Here is a 19,510-nt window from a genome sequence, read left to right on the forward strand (position 1 = left end):
GTCACATGGATATTCTGTATGTTTTGCTTTTAATTAAGAAAATTAAAGATTGATTATTTGGTACTTACATGCCAGTAATTCGACCACCATAGTAAAATAAGCATTCACTTTATCTATGACACTTCTTCATTGTATTAATTTCTTCATAAATTAATGGAATATTCATATACTACCCAAGTATTGCACCTATATAAGCTCAATTATATCTGTTAAAGTTAATATTCCCTGCTGTTTGATTTATGGTCACTGCGAATGGCTTAATGTAAATGTTGACACAGAGTTAATTACCACAGCATTACAAATCACCTCCATGGTGTTCTGTGTGGCTTACAGTCACAGTCATACAGTGGGCAGCTAGTGGCAGAATGATCTATATTAGCAGCTGAGGTTCCTGTTGCATTGCCTGGGGGTTAAACTCAACAATCTAATTAAAGTTCTTTCAACTTCCCCCATCTTGAAGTAACTAGTAATGTGCGCCTGCCTTTAATCAACATATGCCACCCTACTTTACTTTCATTTTAGTTTTTATTTACATCCGTATTCATACATTTGGCTTTGTTGTTGTAAAATGGATCATTGTATTTAGTATTAAAGTTGAGACAGACAAACATTTATTGCTCTTGTGCTGTGAAATGAATGCTGCACACATGTGAAAACTATGGGTCTCATGAGAGTGTTCTTGAGGCTTCTTGAGAAGATTATGGGAATCCCACTCCAAGCTTGACACCAAATCGAAGAAATCATCCAGAATCTATTTACAGAAGGTAGCCAAACAAATATGGCAATAAAAATAGAGCAGACGGTGAACCCCACATTTTAAACATGACCTAGACCATAATGACACAGTATGTGTCCTATAAATTAAACTGTATGCATGTGAAAGCAGAACATGGTTGCAGCTTTCTATTTCCTTCATCACAGCATAATTAATTCAGATGGGAAAAATCAAATCTTCCTCTCAAAATGGTTGAGTTTTAATCTTATGAACATGATGATGATGATGATGATGATGACTGACCGACGCACATCCCTTTTTCCCTTCTGAGAGATGACGAATACGAGCGGGTTTAGGTGGGGAGCGTCTTGGGGAGAAGGAGGAGGAGGAGGAAGAGGAAGAAAAACCACTGGCTGTGACAGTAACAGTTGCTTCTCTCCCCTGGCTCTTTCTCCCCGCTTCATCATCATCATCATCACCACCACCATCATCATCGTCACCCTCAGCAACAGCAGCTTCAGCTTCATCAGCAGCAGAAGCAGAAGCAGAGGCAGAGGCAGCGTCCATCGACAGAGTGGAAGAACAAATAAGCAGCACGCATCTTCAAGAGGCGCTCCACTCGAAAGGGGAGAGATGGGGAAATGGCAGTTGACCGACTGTAAGGATCAAGAAATCAAAAGAGATCTTCATTTATGATACAAACGCGGGTTTGTGCATCAATAGGAACTATTCTAAGAACAAAAGGTAAGATATTTGGCGATACTGTGTTTTTCTTGCTGCACACAGTTGATACTACAGTGCAAAAAAAATATATCCTGTCAATTCATAAGGGTTTTGCAGGATGGAAAAACAACTGCAAATACACGCTCCTTGTGCCAGTTTGACCTGCATTAAACTAAAATTTAGTAATTCACGTGACAAGATCTTGCATGTATCAACTGCTCACCCAAAGGAGAAATTGTGTTTTTTGTGCGTTTTTTAATGTCTTGAATTTCTGAAAATAATAATTCTGACTGATTTTGTCAAGATATTAAGTCATCTTTTAATTGGCTCACGGCTTTGCTTTGAGGTGTCTTCTCAGACTAAAAAAAGATTAAATGTTTCTTTTTATATTATCATCCTACCGTCTAACATCACATTACCGTCGTTTATTATTACGGATCAAGTTATAATAATGTCGATTTCAAAAAGGAGGAGCAACCGTATATAAGAGGAGGCAAATTAGAGCATCTATCTGCCCCCTTGTGGTTTTGATTCATGCTGTCTCAAGGAATTGACAAAATAAATGTAGTAGTGATAATAATGCTACAAGATGTAGTACTAATAATGATATTTTATTCTGATATTCAAGGGCTTCTTTTTTAATTACACCTTTGTTCATTTTATAACAACCTTTGGTAATTTCACCCTTAAACCAAATCTTGCTGCTCAAAGCATCACAAATCTCCATTCAAACTATTCAGCACTATTTAACCCTTTCACACAGTCCTTTTTTTCAGGGTTTGTTAAATTTACGGTGTGTAACTCCATTCATCTCATAAGTGGCCCACATTCATGTATCGTCCCCTCTGTGGTTTCCTGTTATGTAATTTCATCCCCATCAGACTGCATCAGCCTCAGAATGTTTGCTGCTCGGCTTATATGAGCTCACATGGGATATATATAGAAGTAACCCAACACAAGTGTAAGACTAGGCAGAGTACAAAGGTAAAAGAGATAGGAGTAATAAGTGTGCGCTTCATCTGTGTGTATGCATGTGTGTGAGCGTGTCAGCACATGTGTGTATTTTGTATGTGTGTGTGGGTGTGAGGAGTGGATACTGAGAAAGCATGTGATGAATTATGCAAACGTTTCTCTTTGTTTCAGAAAAGCTCTGTTTTGACAGAATTTCAATGTTATTTTCGCACAATTATGCCGCAATGATTTTTATTTAATTTTTCAGATTACCCCTTCTGACGTATAAAGAAACATGGATGTATCTTCATCCTCACTGCAGTACGGATCAAAAAAGCGGGTTAAGATTCACCCAGACACGGTAACTGTGAAATATGCCACTCACTTCCCCCAGCCTGGGGATGAAGGGTACGATGACGCACCCTCTTTTGAGGACTTTGGCGCCTTCGCGGAGGCTAATGTGGGAAAGAGACTGGTGTCAGACAGCAAAGGTGGCAGGACTTTCTTTGGAACCATGGAGACCCAGCCTAAGCCGCCAAGTGTGCAAAAAGACAAGGGGGTCGGGGGCCAGCTGGCCAGCTTCGGCGAGGCGAATGTGTTGGCCTCCAGGGTGACCTGGATGGCCTTGTTTGGAGCAGCGGTGGCTCATGGTTGTGTGGCACTGATAACTCGTCTAGCAGCTGACCGCTCTAAAGTGCCCTCTCTCGAGCTGCTCTTCATCCGCTCTGTGATCCAAGTGCTCTCCATCCTGGTGGTCTTCTACTACCACGAGGCCCCCTTTGGCCCTAAGGGCTACCGACTGCGTCTCTTCTTCTACGGCGTGTGCAACGTAATCTCAATCACCTGCGCCTACACCTCTTTTGCCATAGTACCTCCCAGTAATGGCACCATAATGTGGCGTGCCTCCACCACAGTTTTCAGTGCAGTACTGGCCTTCCTGTTGCTGGATGAGAGGCTGGGATACACAGACGTGGTCACAGTGGTGGGAAGCGTGTTCGGTCTGTGTCTGGTGATGGTACCAAACGTAGCAGATGAGGAGAAGTCCAGGCTGGGGTTTTGGAAGGAGGCCTTTGGCTACACAATGACAGTGATGGCCGGCTTGACTGCTGCCCTCTCCATGATCGTCTACAGAGCCATTAAGGAGCGCGTCAGCATGTGGACGGCACTCTTTACCTTCGGCTGGACGGGCACAGTGTGGGGTGCCTCCACCATGTTTATCATGCAGGAGCCAATCATTCCTCTGGATGGGGAGACCTGGGGCTATTTAATTGGGATCTGTATCTGCTCCACCGTGGCATTCCTCGGAGTCTACTATGCTCTAAACAAGTTTCATCCAGCCTTAGTTAGCACCGTGCAGCACCTAGAGATCGTGGTTGCAATGTTCCTCCAACTCATTGTTCTGAGGATGATCCCGTCTGTCTACGACGTCATAGGAGGCCTGGTCATCATGATCAGCGTGTTCACCCTGACAGGAGTCAAGCTGTACAGGGTGAGCAGGGCCATTCGGCAGGATTATCAAGAGATCCTAGACTCGCCCATCAAATGAGTTTTGATATGTCAGTCTATTTGTTTACAATGTTGCTTGGTTGTGCAATTTAAAGAATGTCTGGATCTTCATCTGATGATTTTGTATTGTTGTGTTGTTGAAAGGGTGCCAGTTGTGTAAGTAATGTCTTAATATTTGTGTGTGAAATAAAAGACAAATGTAATATGGTGACCATTTCCCCCTGATAGTACTGCTTTAATGTCAAGTTGTGTCAAAGACAAAGATGTCAGCAAAAAAAACAAAAAACATGAATCAGTTTAATTTTTGTTATTTACTTTGCTCAAACATTTGAAACCATATTTAATCTGGTCTTGTGAGTGGCAGTGTAAGATGAACATTTCAATGAATCAACAAGGTGTGGTGTATCCCTCTGTTGTCACACTGCCACACTTGTCACACTGTGTAAATGTCAGCCCAGAAATCATTCGTACTACATACAAGGAATGAAAGAATAAAAATAAATACCACCCACATTTCATAAAATAACTGGTATTGCTTTTCTTAGCCTTAATCGGTTGCTTGCCAAGACGGTGTAATTTCAAAATAAAATGTGAATTTAGAGGAGGCATCATATACAATGTAACTATAACTGGAATTTTTCTTATTAAAAATTAGATTTACAAAGAGACAGATGGACGATCCAACATTATCTTGTGCACAGGAAAACTGGCAATCTGTATTATTCCATATACAGTTTCCTCCCATATTATGTGCACAAACTGCACTTTTCAGTGCTTTCTTACTGCCTCTTGCGTATGTTCTGGCCCCGGCAGCTGCTTGATATTTAAGGCTAGTGATTACATGCCTGAATGCTGCTTCTGTTTACTTTCAGACACATATCAGACTAATGCCCAGAGGCAGGTGCACTGTACTGAATTAAAGTCCCCCTTAACAACATGAGAACATCTGCTTTTTCTGTAGTAGGCGATTCACACAGGGATGTGTCCTTTCTCTGTGTAGAAAACCAAGCCGATGCAGTCGCTCTCTGATTCCCCCAAGGCAAAAGCAACAGTGATGGAATGAAATAAAGACATAATGACGATGCAGAGTGGATGAAAGAGGACATGTTGCCTGTTGCGGGTCAGAACTGACACAACATGGATGTTTCACTAACGGCCCAGCAGGTGGCATTAACAATCCACCTTATTACTCAGAGTTTGTTGAAGTGATACTGTATTACAGTACATTATGAAGGTAATTAGTGGTATATCCAAACAATATTCAGCTACAGGCAGTTATTGCATTAAAATAAAAATACTTAATCCAATCCTTTTTTATTTAGTGGCCAGAAGCAGAAGAAGAGTTATTGGACAGCTGATTGTATGCATAGTATCACCTAATAAAGGTTTATAAATTTATGACACTCTGTTGAATGTCTAACATATTTCTATTGAAGCTGGAAATAATCAGTTGTGTGTTAATGACCACACTCATAGCAGAGGTGTTGCTGAAATCAAATCATTCTGTGTGAGGAAAATCTACTATCAGTGATTTTTATTTACTATCAGTAAACTACAGCTCAATTCATTTACAACCCAAAGTCAAACAACCGCCATCATAAACACATCACAATGTGAAATTGTCTTTTACTTTGAAAACACATTCTGTCTGTCATGTAAAGTTATCTTTTAAAACACCAGGGCCGGTGGCTAAAGTTTAGTTTTCAAACGAAAAAAGGTGAATAAACTGAGATAAAGTGTGTTTAGTCTCCCTTTATATTTGTATTATAGTATTGTTTTGAGATGGGTTTTAGGTGCAGAAAGCAGAATACATGTAGAGGAGGCCCATCTGTTTGAGCAGGAAACAGATTGCATCCTGCAGCGAGCTGCACAACCTTCCAAATTACTCTGCAACTCTCTTCACCACAGACATGTTTATTAGAAGTACTATCATTTCCCAGGAGGGGCCTGAATGGAATTTGATGATGAGTTATTGTATGTATGCTGCAAAGTACAGATGACTGAGCATTTTTATGAAAGGCTCAAAAACACCCTACTTTCCAGCTACTAAATATATTCTATTCATCATATAAGGCTGCATATTGCTATCTGCAGCCAACAGACTAAATAAATTAGGAAAAGAAGGTGCAGTTCCCTTTTGATGTGAGCTGATTGTCCACACCTTTATACTTTTCGTTTTTCTTTATCTAGTTATGGATTCAAAATGAAGTTGCAAAAAGTGCTAATTATAACTTTCACTAAATTATAGGCCTACAGGATGACATGCAATCCCCACTCACTGCTTTAAAAGCCTCGAGTGCAACTTTTCTTTTGCACAGCTGATTCTAAGCCATCTAAATGAATAAGCAAAACACAAGCACACAACAACACGATACGCCTGTCTATGACTCTGCTCATATACATGTTTCTTTTATTCCTTTATAGCAATTAGGCCGTTACCCCCTTTCACAAAGCGAAAAAAAACATGACGGATGCTTATGGGAACGCAAAACACCAGCAGCTGCAGTGTGATTGAGTGACAGCGGCGTCGTCCAATCAACAGAGACTCGATTCCCTCCGCAGCCAATTGGACGCGAGGGGGGCGGGGCCTGGCGTCCGAACAGCTTGTGCTAGCCTAGCCTAGCCGCGCTGCCGAGCAGTGACATGCTTTGATACAGAAATGCTCTTCCAACGGGGCACAGCGTCTCTCAGCTAGGCTAACTCACTGGAGGTGGGAAATTAACTGGCTGCCAGCTAGGACTCTGGATATCATTTGCGTGCAACCACTTCCACTGTCTTGCCTGACGTTTTCTACACGTTTAATATCCCCCCCTCCCCTCCCCGGCCTGAAGGAGAGGAGAAGAGGTGGCCATCGGCAATTAAGGGGTAAGACGTGATATGACTGAATGTGATCTGGCGGTGTGAAAAGCTATCTGAATCCAGGCTACGGGTTAGCTTCTGCTACTGTTGAATCCACCGAGTAACGTTACAACTCGGCTAAATGTTAACCCAGACAAGAGAGGAGGGAGAGAAAAATAAATAACCCGAGTCAGTCGCCTTGCCAACATGGCCAACATACTGTTAACCCAGCTGGCTATCGGCTAGTTTGGCTGTAACCATTTCCTATTTTTTTTTTTTTTTACCCCCCCGTGTTTTTTTTCTTTCCCTCAGCCGGGTTAACGTTAGCCAAGTTAAGGTAGCATGACACGCAAGTTATAAGCTGAAAACCAAATAAAAAAAAAAATAAGCTCAGATAAAACTGCTGCACTTCATTTCAAGCAGTCCACCACGTTTAAGGCTTTTATTTGTTGAGACTGAAAATGGAGAGGACGTCTTAACCGCAGCCACTGTGAACGCTTTACAGTGCACATCGCATCCTCTCGTTTACTGCATTCACAATGCCTCCTTCTGTTCTCTTGTGCATTTTATTTATTTGTTTTTAATATGTCACGTTAACTAATGCCCCTGTCTAAGTTGTTGGGCGCTCATTGGACCCGTCTTGCTCAGGGTCACGATGGATTCATTCCCTGACATTAACTTAAATGAACCTTTACTTGTGTTAAACAGCCAGTTAACTGTGATTGTACACACACACACAAATAGGTTATTGTAGTCATTCTGCCACCTCTTGTTTGCCTACTAGTTTTGTTAATGCATTGCAATTACTGTCCTCATTATTTACTTGAATACAAAGAGTCCAGGGTTTAGATATCTTGTTTGAAAGATAAGATCATCCTTTATTGATCCCACATTCACATGTTACAGCCTCACAAGGACAACAGCTGTTGTGAATTGATAAATGACTTAAATCAATTATCAAAATTGTTGCAGAGTAAATTTCTGTCAACGGACTAATCATTTCCTCTCTGATCCGAAAGAGCGAAACTTAGCATACTTGTAGGAAAATGTCTGTGAACTTTCATCTACCCAGGAAGACCGGTAATAGATAGGCAAATGCACTGTGTAAGTGAAGCCATTTTTTTGTTTTGGGGTAAGATTTGAGATAATTGCTCCCTCTGTTTATCTCCTAACATTGTTTCTACCTTACACAACCTAAGCCAGACTAAATGTCATGCTTCGGCAGCACAATGGGCGATAAGGCCGTATAATTGTTGGCAAGCTCTCGTGGCTCGTGTTTGTGCGGCCGGTTACAAAACGTGGTCGACAGTACTGTAAAACAATCAGCGCACTAATATTGCTGGAGTATTTAATCTCACAGATACTGCGGTTGGTTGGAGCTGAATGATTTAAGAGGCCAGCGTGTGTGTGTCTTTCCAAACGCCAAAGGAGGAGGGTGGGGGTCTTTTTGCAGCTGCTGAATAGTATAGTTTCTGTAATTATTGTCACACTGACAGACCTCTTCACAGTCTCTCATTAAGGTTTCAGGGAGGTGAGAGGAGGGGGGTGGGGGGGACATTTGGTCTGCTGTAGCTCTGTGGGAGTCTGAGGGAGGATCGCCACGGTTTGCAGGGAGAGGGATGGTGGAGACCTGCTTACCATCATGGTTTCCTTGAAGCCTGCTATTATATTTCTCTCGGGCGTTGGGGGGCCAATTTGTAAGACATGTGAAAACCTATGGAGAACCTTTTGCACCTATCAGCTGCCAGCTCATGAGCTCATGGCCAAACCCCTGAACTAAAGCTTTCACTATGCAGCTATGCGTGTTGATATTGCAGTGATTTGTCTCCGTCTGCTCCATCCTGTCCTATTTATAGTTCTTGTTGACTCATTATACCCTCGTAACTGCACCGTCATTCGAATGTTCCGACGGTGTGAACTTATGGATATGCAGCGATGAGCTCCTTTTTTCGTGTAAGATCCTGCCCCCGTCTCCTTCTCAGTGGCCCTCAAGCAGCCAAAATCTGTCCCCACAGCCTAGGGGAAAATACCAACTGTGCATTTTCTCGATAGCCAACAAATGAATGTGGCTGAAAATGTCTCTGGTCAAATGACAAGCCCAGGAATCTAGTCTATCGAGTGCCTTCTGGGTTCTATTGAAACCGGGGATTTTTGTTTTCTGCAATTGTCTCTTCTCTCTCGTTATCTCCCTTATTACATACAGTCTCTTCCAGTTCCTCTTTTTCTTTAATGTTTTCTGTCTCTTTCTGTCTGACATGTTTTCCTTTGACTGCCCATGCATGCATGCGAAGGTACTTTCTATACGTTTACCAAGGTCACCTGCTGAAAAAGGGAGTTCATTCAGCCCTTTCTCTTGACACAAACAGCAGGAGGAGAACGACAAGTGCGCTTTTTTTCAATTTTTTTTTTACCATTATCAGAATTTGAAATCTCTGTTTAGCCGTTAGTGTGCGCAAACGCAAAGTAATTAAACACAGTTGACTAGTGTTTAATTCTCCCCACTTCTGCAAATCCTACACTGTAGACTGTGTGTGGTCATATTGCTATCATTTCTCATTCGGAGTAAGTGATTTGACTTCCTCATACAGGAGAAAAGACGTGTGCAATATCAGTGGTGTTTTTCTGTATTAGTTCATTATGGTTCGGGGTTTTCTCTCAGTGGGTTTGGCAGTGTGAAAATGAGGATGTGTGTACTTGCAACTGCGGCTGTTATTGCGATGACAGAAGTTGTGTTTCCGTGAAAGAAAAACGCATATCTGTCAAAATGTGTAAATCTTGATTTTAAGTAGACTTTTGAGGCACAGCGGCAGTTTCACTTTGACACACTGAAACCAAGTTCAGTCTGCCCACCTCCTAGATATTTTGTGTGAATTTGTTGAATCAACAGTAGGTGTAGCCTATAATAGTTTTTCATATAGCTCTAGGAAATATTTGAACTAAAACATCTTAAGAACCAAAGTCTCTGCATTGCCGCAGACTTTTATGCGCCGACTGTACAGATCAGTTGACCAGCCACAACGTTTTGCATGTTGCGTCCCGTGACCTTTCCAATAAAGTTTATTTAAACAATACAACTGTGTTTACAAAAAGAGAGAAAGCCAGCTTTACTTTGTACAGAAAGCAAGAAGGAAAAAACCAAACTATGTAGCTGGAAGATGCAGAGAATATGTCTGTTATGCAGCAAAGTTCAGTTTTGTATGACGGCAGTGTTACTCAAGACTACGGTTTAGCCACAGCGTATAAAATAATACAGCTTGTGGGTAATCAGACAGTGGAACTGCCCAAACTGTAATACAGAAGACCAAAACTGTGGACATGAGTGTCAAACGACAGAAATTTGTCCTGATTCTAAAATTAGTCAGGATCAACCAATATGAGCCTAAAATTGTGCTTAATGTCTGATACTGTCTGCCTTACTTAAGCATTTCCTTTTTGTCATTACAGAACTAATTGTTCAATCAATATTGAACTGATTTTTAAAGCTGTGTGCAGAATTTAAAATAAAATAAAACGTGATTGCAGTATCTTTCAAATTAGTCAATGGCACAGGTTTTGCTTGTAGGAAAGTGTATCCATCACAGTAAAACTTGGGTTCAGTCATTGTGTAACTTTCAACCCATCTTTCTACCTCTGGGTTTGACCCTGAATAACCTGCATTGTTGCCTGCCAGTGTCTTCTTCAACACTGACGGCAAGTAAAAATGACACAAGAAAATCTTCCCCAAGAACTCCCAGTTTCATCAAGCACAGCCTCCCAGTGTTTAAAGTGTGTGTAGGCCGTTTCTCATTCGGGCATCACGGAGGCGAGGGTTTCCGTGGAAAGTGTTTTTTTTTTCTCGTCCCGCTCCTATCAAACATCTTGCTGATGGCGTTGATTTAACGCAGACCCCAGATTTTTGTGGCATCACCATGCAAATCTGGAATGCCTCCTCTCCTCTCAAGACGCTCACACACAAGTTCCAACACGTGGCCCTCCCAGACGTGTGTCCCAAGTGGCTTGTTTAGTCCTATTGTGACAGCACCCTAGGGCTCATATTTGCCAGGATGTACGAAAACGAAGAGGAAGCCAGTGTATCCATTTCATCCCTCTGACACAGGCTGTCTGGGATTATTATCTTGTGGTTTACAAATGATCTGCTATTTTGACTGCAACAATAGCTTTTTCCAGGAGGCTGCAGTTGCAATGAGGTACACAGCTACAGAACACGGCCTGGCCCAATTTAGGTTTTATGTGGATCATCTCTTTTACTGACTCCTTAATGGCACTACTAGTCTTAAGTAGTCTGACAACACACAAAACCAAACCACAAACAGCTTTATTGTACTGCAGTACTTGATGATAGGAATCCTTTTGCTTTGTAAACTTGGATTAGTCATTGGGAAATCCCCCGGAGCTCTCAGGGTTGGTGAGGTAACCTGGAGGTTTATTCTGCTGTCGCCTTGATCCCAGACCGCTTGGATGTGGCCATCATTGGACCTGGTAGCTGTAAGCAAATAGGCCACCCAGAACAACAAGTGGCAACTGGAGCAAGCAGCAGGGCGTGGACGCGGATGTGTAGGCTCTGCTGATGTAGGTGGGGCCCGAGGAAATGGATCCTTTCTTACAGAGAGGTATTATGTTCTGGTGGGTATTTGCTAACAGAGGATGTAAACGTCCATTCATCCTGGTAGGCTGCTGCCGAGGCCAGTTGTTCGATACGTTACGTTCAGTTAGTGTAAATACTGGAAGGGAATAATTAGATAACGTGTCAGTCAGTGTATTTCTTCAAATACCAAAGCGGTGGTCTTTCTAAATTTAGCCTGTACGTTTTCTTCCAAGCACTTTGGTTATCTGTTTGTTGTGGTGTATGATATGATGCTTTGATCAGGCTTTTCTAGGCTGATACAGATCAGTGATTTACTTTATTCTGACAGTATTGCTTTTTTTTCCCCCCTGTAAGAGACTCTATAAAGCCACCACTTTTGTCTCATGTTGGTGTCATCCTTTTTATATCTTGAGCCGGTCTCACCATTCCAAAACAAAGGAACGTAAAAGGACTTATGGATGACTGCATTAGTCATCGTAGACAGAAACATTTAACTGAAACTGGATTTTTATCAGTTGCTTCACGCCGTGCGCCATCTCATCCTGTTTTCCAGCCACAAAAACCAACAACCAAGTTCACTAATGCCATCCCATGCCATGTCTTCTAGACAGTGACATTCAGCCTCACATTTGTGAAATGGAGAATATGAAGCCACAGTGAAATAGGAAGTGAGAATAGGGAAGTGAAAACATGCTATGCTTGTTTATTTTAGTCTATATCAGTTTTTAATAAGGGCCAAATTTAGTAATGAATATCCTCTTTTATGTGTATACTCTTATGTAACCTATCAGAATACATATACATTATACAATACATTTGAATAAGAAATTCTGTGCAATCAAACACATTACACGTAGCTCTAGAGTAATGAAAGATTGCCCTAACTCAGTGGCCGGGTTAGATTTTGCATGAGATTTTGTGGCTAAATTGCTATGCGACATATTTCAAACAGTGGCGTTTGTGTACGCTTCTCACAGATTTGTTTTGAGCACAGGGTGAGCCCTTTTCATGTGAAGCTGGCCTAAAAGAAAGCTCTCAACTTTTGGTGTTAGTTGTTGCTATGAGAGTAAATCTCTGGCAATTCTCAAAGGACATGAGCCCCGATCTATTTCAGGCCGTTCTCAACTGCTGAGGGTGATCCCGAGGGGTGGATAACCAACTGCTTTCACACAGTCATGAGCCTATATGCTTAACCCAAAACACCGGAGGCCCCTCTGCCCTGATGTTAAGGTTTAACATGGTACTGGAACAAAAACAGCTTTCTAATGGGGAAGCATCGTAGTTTCTCCCAGCAGCGGCAGAACCTGACTCATCTCTCATCTCTTAATAGAAGCACATTACATGCATCGATGCGAAGCAAAGAAGTTATCTGAACTCATCTGGACTCAGAGGTCAGGTCTGCGCTCTGTCAGATTGCATCACTTTCCCATCATCCGGTCACCCTTGTGTCCACACTTCCTGTCTCACAGCTGGCCTGCCAAGTCTCCCATGACCCCTTGCTGCTATGCTGCTGTCTTGTTTCGAGAGAATCTAGGACAGCTGGGATGAGATGCAGTCCCGTGGGTTTGAGTTGCCGTGGTTCAGTGTTAAAAAAAGGGGCACAAGCGCGTATTCATCGGTTCCGCCGTCGCTCCTGCACTGTCCGCTGTGGAGCCGACCGGCCCCCGTGACCAAAATGTGAGTTTTGGTGCAAGTTGGAGGAAGCGCAGCAATGCCAGAGGGGCTGAGTGAGCAGCGAGCACACAGAGCACATTCCAGAAGGCAGCAGAGGCTGTGATTTTAGCAGGCTGTCACAGGGATTAGGTTACTCTGTCTGCCTCTGTGAGCTCATGCTGTTGCTGTCTCAGTGCCTCAGCAATCCTGTTGAGCAGTGGCACTACACTATTTGCTCCCAGTGCGCAGGGAAACAAGGATCCGTAATTGTTCTGATTGGCTCGTTTAGATTATACAGTGTTCCGTTGTTTTGGCTTCGTTTTTTTACGAAGAACATGTCAGTCTGTAAGTCAGAGCAGTTCACTGGAAGCCACGCTAATAATATCCAAGTCCCTTGCTTCTTATGCATATTTCGAGTGTTGTATATCTGTGTCGTGCATTATCCGATAAGCCACTGGGTGTGCTCTTTGACTAGAATCTCCACTTGTGTTTTTTTTCTCACTGAGACACAAGGGGTTGTGGCAGCAGCTGTAGACTGCAGGATGTGGTTATCTCCTGTCACTGTTGTTTCATAGTAGCTCGCAAAGTTGCAAACTGCATCTCTATTACACCACTGCAGTTGTTGTGGTCTAGCGGTTTACAGTGCTATTATATAATTGTATAAATAATACAGAAATACACTATGGTTTTTAAATATTAAAGATAAACCAAATTTGGGTTGGTGGTCTGTCGCTGATGGTGAAACACTTGTGACCAATGTTAGCACTCTCGAGAACACAAGTGTATCCCTGATAGTAACACTGGTTGACCTGTCACAGGCCCACAGCTGCGGCTATGAGAGAAGATAAGATGGGCCTACTCTATCAGCTTGGTATGTAGCAGTTAACTGTGCTGTATCATTTGCATGACACAAATAGGCTTACCTCTAAATGTGTGAAACTGTTCTGTCATGCAGTGGTATTGTCACTGTGACCACACAGAGTTTAGTTTTGTTACCTGTGACCTTAACGCTTTCTGTAAGCATGGAGCTGAAAACATCAAATAGGACCCAAATGATGATTACATTATCACCAATCAATTAATTGTTAAATTGTATATATTTTTTAAACACATTTTTGTTCCAGCTTCCCAAATGTGAGGATTTGCATATATAATTTGCAGTATTTCATTGGAAATGAAATATTGTTTGGTTTTGTACTGCTGTTCAGACCAAAAAGCAGAAGAGATGGCTGTTTTTTACAATTTTCTGACAAATTGTCGACTAAACAATAATCCATAGTTTCATTGCTAATGAAAATAATAATGAGTTGCAGCCCTAATCAGATATACTGCTATTAAGCTGCCCAACTCAGTGTTCCCCTACCATAGTAATAGTAATAACTAGGGGGGGCCACTGATTTGCAGTATTATGGGAGCTGTAATGAAGTCATCTGCTGTTAAAATAGTATTTGTATGCTGGTGAACCACAATCTCTTTTTGTGACACTTACAGAAAGTGCTTCCTTAAACTGCTGTAATGTTTTGTTAATTTAAAAACAAATGATCAGGATGTTTTGTTTTGGTGCGTTTCTGTTAGCATCTCACTTTCGAGTATTGCGAGGAAGAATCCACAGTTAGCTGGGAAAACCCTGCAGTCACCACGAGCCACCAGATTTGACCACCTGTCTCCCATCCCCTGCGGTCTGGTTGCCCTTGTTGACAACCGCCAAGCTCGTGCACACACATTCTGTTTTTGCTTTATGTCTGGTACCCAAGTTATTTTCAGAGCTAGACACGCTTCTGCAAAACATCTATACGACTAGTTACTCATTACAAGGGTCATGTGCTATTTGACGGGGAGTGGTGATTCATTACATCATTACATCTGTGACAATCTTTTCCTAATTTCCAAATCTGTGTCCTTTGTACCTTTTTAACATCCTGGATGATTTCCCTTCACGCACAATCGTAATAATCACCGAACAGCTTTGTTTTATTACATTTTTTAAAGTGTCAAATACAAGACCACATTGCTGTCACCAATCCAACTGACATTTGATTGTTGCATCTTTGGATTCGAGGCCTTTCTGACTAAAAAACCGTTGGTTTAGTGTGTTTGCTTGAACGGTAAACACGTGAAGCTCTTGTGCAGTTTTTCAGTAACTTATTATTGGTTTTATATGAGACAGAAAGTTAAAAAGAACGGAAGCACAAAAACCAGACCGTGGAGTTGTGTATGGATTGAGCACCCGACCTGTTCATTCTACCAGGCAGTGGGTAAACGGAGATCCACTGTGGATATGACACCGTTTGAGCAGTTTGACCTGTCTGACCTTGTGTTTAGTGCTGTTGGAGAGGCGTGTGGCCTCGCCGCGGTCTGGAGCCGCGCGAATAGCTCGGAGCATCTGTCGCCCAACTTTTTGATCCTCCCTCACATCTGCAGTATCGTCAGTCACTGCGGCGTTAATGTGCACTTAGTGCTCAGCCACTCTAGACGTGGGGGGTGATGGCAATTCAAAGAAGTGAGACTGGGGATCCAGCTTGCTTTCTGAAAATGGGAGATAGCTGGGAAAGGGATAGCCCTGCGCTGACCATTCTGTCATGCACCGGTACGGAGAGTATAAAGTGGGGGGAAAAAAAGAGGTTAGTAAGAGAGGGATGTTGTAAATGGAGAAGGAGCACATATACACACTTGTCAGCCTCTTTGGCAGACAGTTCTCCAGCCCAGCCCAGGGAGTGGAGAGATTGTTGCCTTTGTCTTTGTGAAAGGCAGCACTCGAGGAGAGTAAATCAGCTCTTTGTTTTTGTGTGCCGCTCCCTAACATGTCTCCCAGTGTTCATTAATTTAATTAGAGATGGAAAAGGAGCAGGCAATAACATGCCACGAGATAAAACCACAGTATACACCCTAATGTGTTCTGGTAAACAAAGTCAACAACACCCCACAGGGGGACACCAGACCACAGGTGTCCCCCTGAAAGCCAGTTTGGGATCTTTTATGTTACACATTTTAGCTTAATGCTCTTGTCATGGTCTTGAACAGTATAATATGAGATGTGGAACCACCTCATCAACATCTTGACTTGAAGTTCCTCTCAGCTCTTAGCCTCTGCTTATTTACTGTTTATTTGACTCCTCTTGGCTAATCATGCTGAAAGTAAGCTTGGCTCCTTGTGTTTGCCTAAGATCAGGTTCGGGGCCTATCTGAAGGCCAGCTGCAGCTGAAACCTAGACACCACTGCTTCAAATAAAAAAACCAACATCTCTGAGATCAATGAGGTCAGTGTCTGGTCCCTGAAGTCAGTCGGGGGTGGGGGGGGGTGAAACTCCATCCACTCCCATGACATCAGAGCAGCTAGACAGCCACTCCAGTCGTGTCTCACTCCTTCAGTTCTGCAGTATTAAGCTAAGCGTAGCCTAGCTGCGCCGATGGCTACGTGGGTCATAAGACCAGCTGGTTGTGAATGTGCTCATTGTTGAACACAAACAAGTTTGGATTGTGGATCACAGTACTCTCCCGAATGATAATTTTAAAACGACCGGGGAACTTGAAAGTTCTTGTGATAAGCAACATGGCAAACAATGGAGCCATGCTTGTAATGCGGGTCACATAATCACTGCATTTGCATAGACTGCACACTTAGGAGTATTTGTAAGCCTGTGCTAAATTTAAAGCAATAGCCGACATCATTAGTGGTCAGTGAGGGCTTCTCTCCCCGATGTAGCCATGCTGCTGACGCACACTGCCCCTCTTCTCTACTGCCCTGTTACAGTAATCTTTGCCATCTTCCTGCCTCCCAGGTTCATGTTTGATGCCTGACACAATAGACAATCGTTGGACTGCTTCAACGAGAGGAAATCATCCCCTCTGTAAATTTCAGAAGAATGTGGATACTGAGAGATTGGCTCTATACTCTGGCAGCGGTCGGTGTTGAAGACTGAAAAGAATAGTCATTTATATCTGTTATTTCGAGAGTACAATTGGTGGGGGGGAAATCATGTCTGAAGAGACTAAACTGTGGAAACGGTAGCTGGCAGTTCTTCAGGACGGTATAATTGAATAACACTGCCCATGTCTTGGCATGAATACACCATTAGTAAAGTATCACATGGACAGTTCTTGAGTATTACTGGATCGATTTGTAATTCTCTTGCATTTTCTCTGTTCCTTTCCCAGGTCAACAGAGACGTATCAGAGCCCTTGAAGTTCTCAGCTTTGATGCAGTACAGGTACAGCCATCTATTTCCAAACACACTTTCTAAATTTACTTTTGGTGTGACTCTTACAATACCCTGTAAATGTGTGTGGAGAAAACTGCACAGTTGGAGAATAAAATGTGTATGAAGGCTGGGTAGATGAGGAAGATACGTCAGTTCAAAGGAAATGTGAGTCAAATCAGGCTTTTTTTCGCAGCTGTGATTGTATAACTAAATGCTTACTCACTTGTCATTATTTAAAAAAAAAAACAACCAACCACTTCCGCTCAAATTTCTGGAAGGAGTCTAATGTTTCATTAAATCAGGAACTGTGACATCACCCTGTCTATCAGTGTATGTAGTAGAAATTGAGGCTTAACTGTATTGCTGCACATAAGTACACCCTGGCCCAGACTGTGGAATAGACTTTTTACTGATCAATTCAAGTTTTCTGTATTGTACAATATTAACTCTAGCCATTCTGACGTCTATTCTTTTGTCTCCTCCTCTCACTCCACCAGTGCACCTAGTGCAAGATGACGGAAGAGGTGATTGTCATCGCCAAGTTCGACTACATGGCCCAGCAGGACCAGGAGCTGGACATCAAGAAAAACGAGCGCCTCTGGCTCCTAGACGACTCCAAGTCCTGGTGGAGGGTTCGAAATGCCACCAACAAAACAGGCTTTGTGCCGTCCAACTATGTGGAGAGGAAAAACAGTGCCAGGAAAGCTTCTATTGTCAAGAACCTCAAAGACACACTTGGTAAAACATTCTGTTATGGTCTCTTCAGTTTACGAGTGTTAATTTAATAAGTTATTTAATAAATTAATAATCAGTATTTGCACTCTAAACATATATCTTCAGTCACTCATAACGTCTTTCTGATTGAGACTTCCTTTGTGTTTCACACACAATTGGTTCTTGTTCTTCAACCTAAATGAAGTAGCAACAGACACCATCTTTTATGTAGGCCGGCACTTGTTTTTGACCACATTGTTGTGGTCTCTAATGTACTGTATAACACAGGAAGAAGTCTCAGACTGATGTCTGATTGGTTGAAATGCTGAGAGCTACTTTCTTTTTACAGTGCACTTAGACTGAAGCTTTAGTATCTGATAGGAGTGTCTAATGCACGGTGCCGTTTTTTCATTTTACCTTGAAGCATTTACAAAGGTAAGGCACATTTCTATATTTATTTTAGGTTGAATGCAGGTTAGGTACAGATGCAAACAAAGTTAGGATTTTAGTTTCATAGCTTTGGGCACAGAAAGAAATCCAGGTAGTCTGTTTTGGGCTAACACATCTAATGATCTCCACTTTCTGATTGTGTGAGAGCAATCGCTACAGAGGGTATCACGACCAGAATTGATACGGCACAGGTGTTGTCTGCTCTGTCAACACAACAGTAATATTTCTGGGCACTGCCTGGAGAGAGCCAAATGTAACTGTGTATGTAAGCCAAGGTTAGCATTTGTCTTAGTGTAATTCTACTTGATGACAGACGTTCATGATCATTTGGGATATACACTCTTAGCACTGGCATCCAGTCTGGAACACAGCCAGATAGCCTGGTATTGGTTTTGCTATGATTTTATAATTTCTCTTAAGAGCATGATGGGATAACCACGTTTGTTGGTATACTTTGGCTGTGTTTGTTTGGCGCAGATCTCATTAGATTTGGCTGGAGGTTGTACGCCAGCATTTCCTGCACACTAAAACAGACCTGCATGATATTGACATGCAGGTCTGTTTAAGTGTGCGGGAAATGCAAATGTTGTGGATCTGTTTTGTAAAGGCTACAAGTTGTTGTGATTTTGATACGCAGTACTCTATAATCATTGCCAGTTTTTAAAATATTTTTGTGAAGCTGAAGTACAAAGCCAAAGCCAGCAGCTGCTGTTTATAGGCCCATTTGATAAAAAGCACAACATCAAAACACACTTGTGAGACTGACAAAACAGCCTTATCTAAACTTTGATGTGGTGATGACGTGGTGATGACGTACTGCTGCATAGGGTGACCTGTGCGAGGAAGCCCTGAGCCCCAAAGTGGCTTTTCCTTAAAATGGGAGGGGAGTTCTGGCAACCAGAAGTGTGTCATCATAAGTGTATCGCACAGTGCAGTGTTTGCAAAACACTTATCTGTTGACTCTGTCTTCCTGTTAGCTGCGCAGTGTTTTGTTTTTTTAAATACGTGTATGTTACGAGAAGAGGCTGTTGACATTCTCATTCATTCTTTTGCACTTTTTGTTATGTTCCTCGTAATATGTTTTGTTATTGCTGGACTCAAGCATATATACATTGTGTAACTGCTGTACTTCTAGTTTGTCCAGTCTGTAAAAACATATGCGTGTGTGTGTGTGTG

At 42.3% G+C, this 19,510-nt stretch overlaps 2 protein-coding genes across 3 annotated transcripts in view; both read left to right on the forward strand.

The window, feature by feature from the left end:
* Positions 1-1,092: 1,092 nt before the first annotated feature.
* Positions 1,093-4,452, forward strand: slc35g2b (solute carrier family 35 member G2b). The gene is made up of 2 exons (XM_035657879.1): positions 1,093-1,459; positions 2,658-4,452. The coding sequence occupies exon 2, from the start codon at positions 2,685-2,687 to the stop codon at positions 3,933-3,935; it is 1,251 nt and encodes a 416-aa protein (XP_035513772.1). The 5' UTR covers positions 1,093-1,459; positions 2,658-2,684; the 3' UTR covers positions 3,936-4,452.
* A 2,049-nt stretch (positions 4,453-6,501) lies between these two features.
* nck1b (NCK adaptor protein 1b) overlaps positions 6,502-19,510 on the forward strand; it is a 22,861-nt gene continuing 9,852 nt past the window's right edge. The window contains exons 1-3 of one of the 2 annotated variants that reach the window (XM_035654398.1): positions 6,502-6,760; positions 17,127-17,179; positions 17,668-17,908. In XM_035654398.1, coding sequence (XP_035510291.1) covers positions 17,683-17,908 — 226 coding nt within the window. In that variant the 5' untranslated portion in view covers positions 6,502-6,760; positions 17,127-17,179; positions 17,668-17,682. Of the gene's footprint in view, positions 6,761-12,898; positions 12,996-17,126; positions 17,180-17,667; positions 17,909-19,510 lie in introns of those variants that run through there. The other variant, XM_035654405.1, reaches the window with a different exon arrangement.

This window comes from Morone saxatilis, unplaced genomic scaffold, assembly GCF_004916995.1.
Source record: "Morone saxatilis isolate NCDOM2014 unplaced genomic scaffold, NCSU_SB_2.0 Contig0, whole genome shotgun sequence".
Lineage (NCBI taxonomy): Eukaryota > Metazoa > Chordata > Actinopteri > Moronidae > Morone > Morone saxatilis.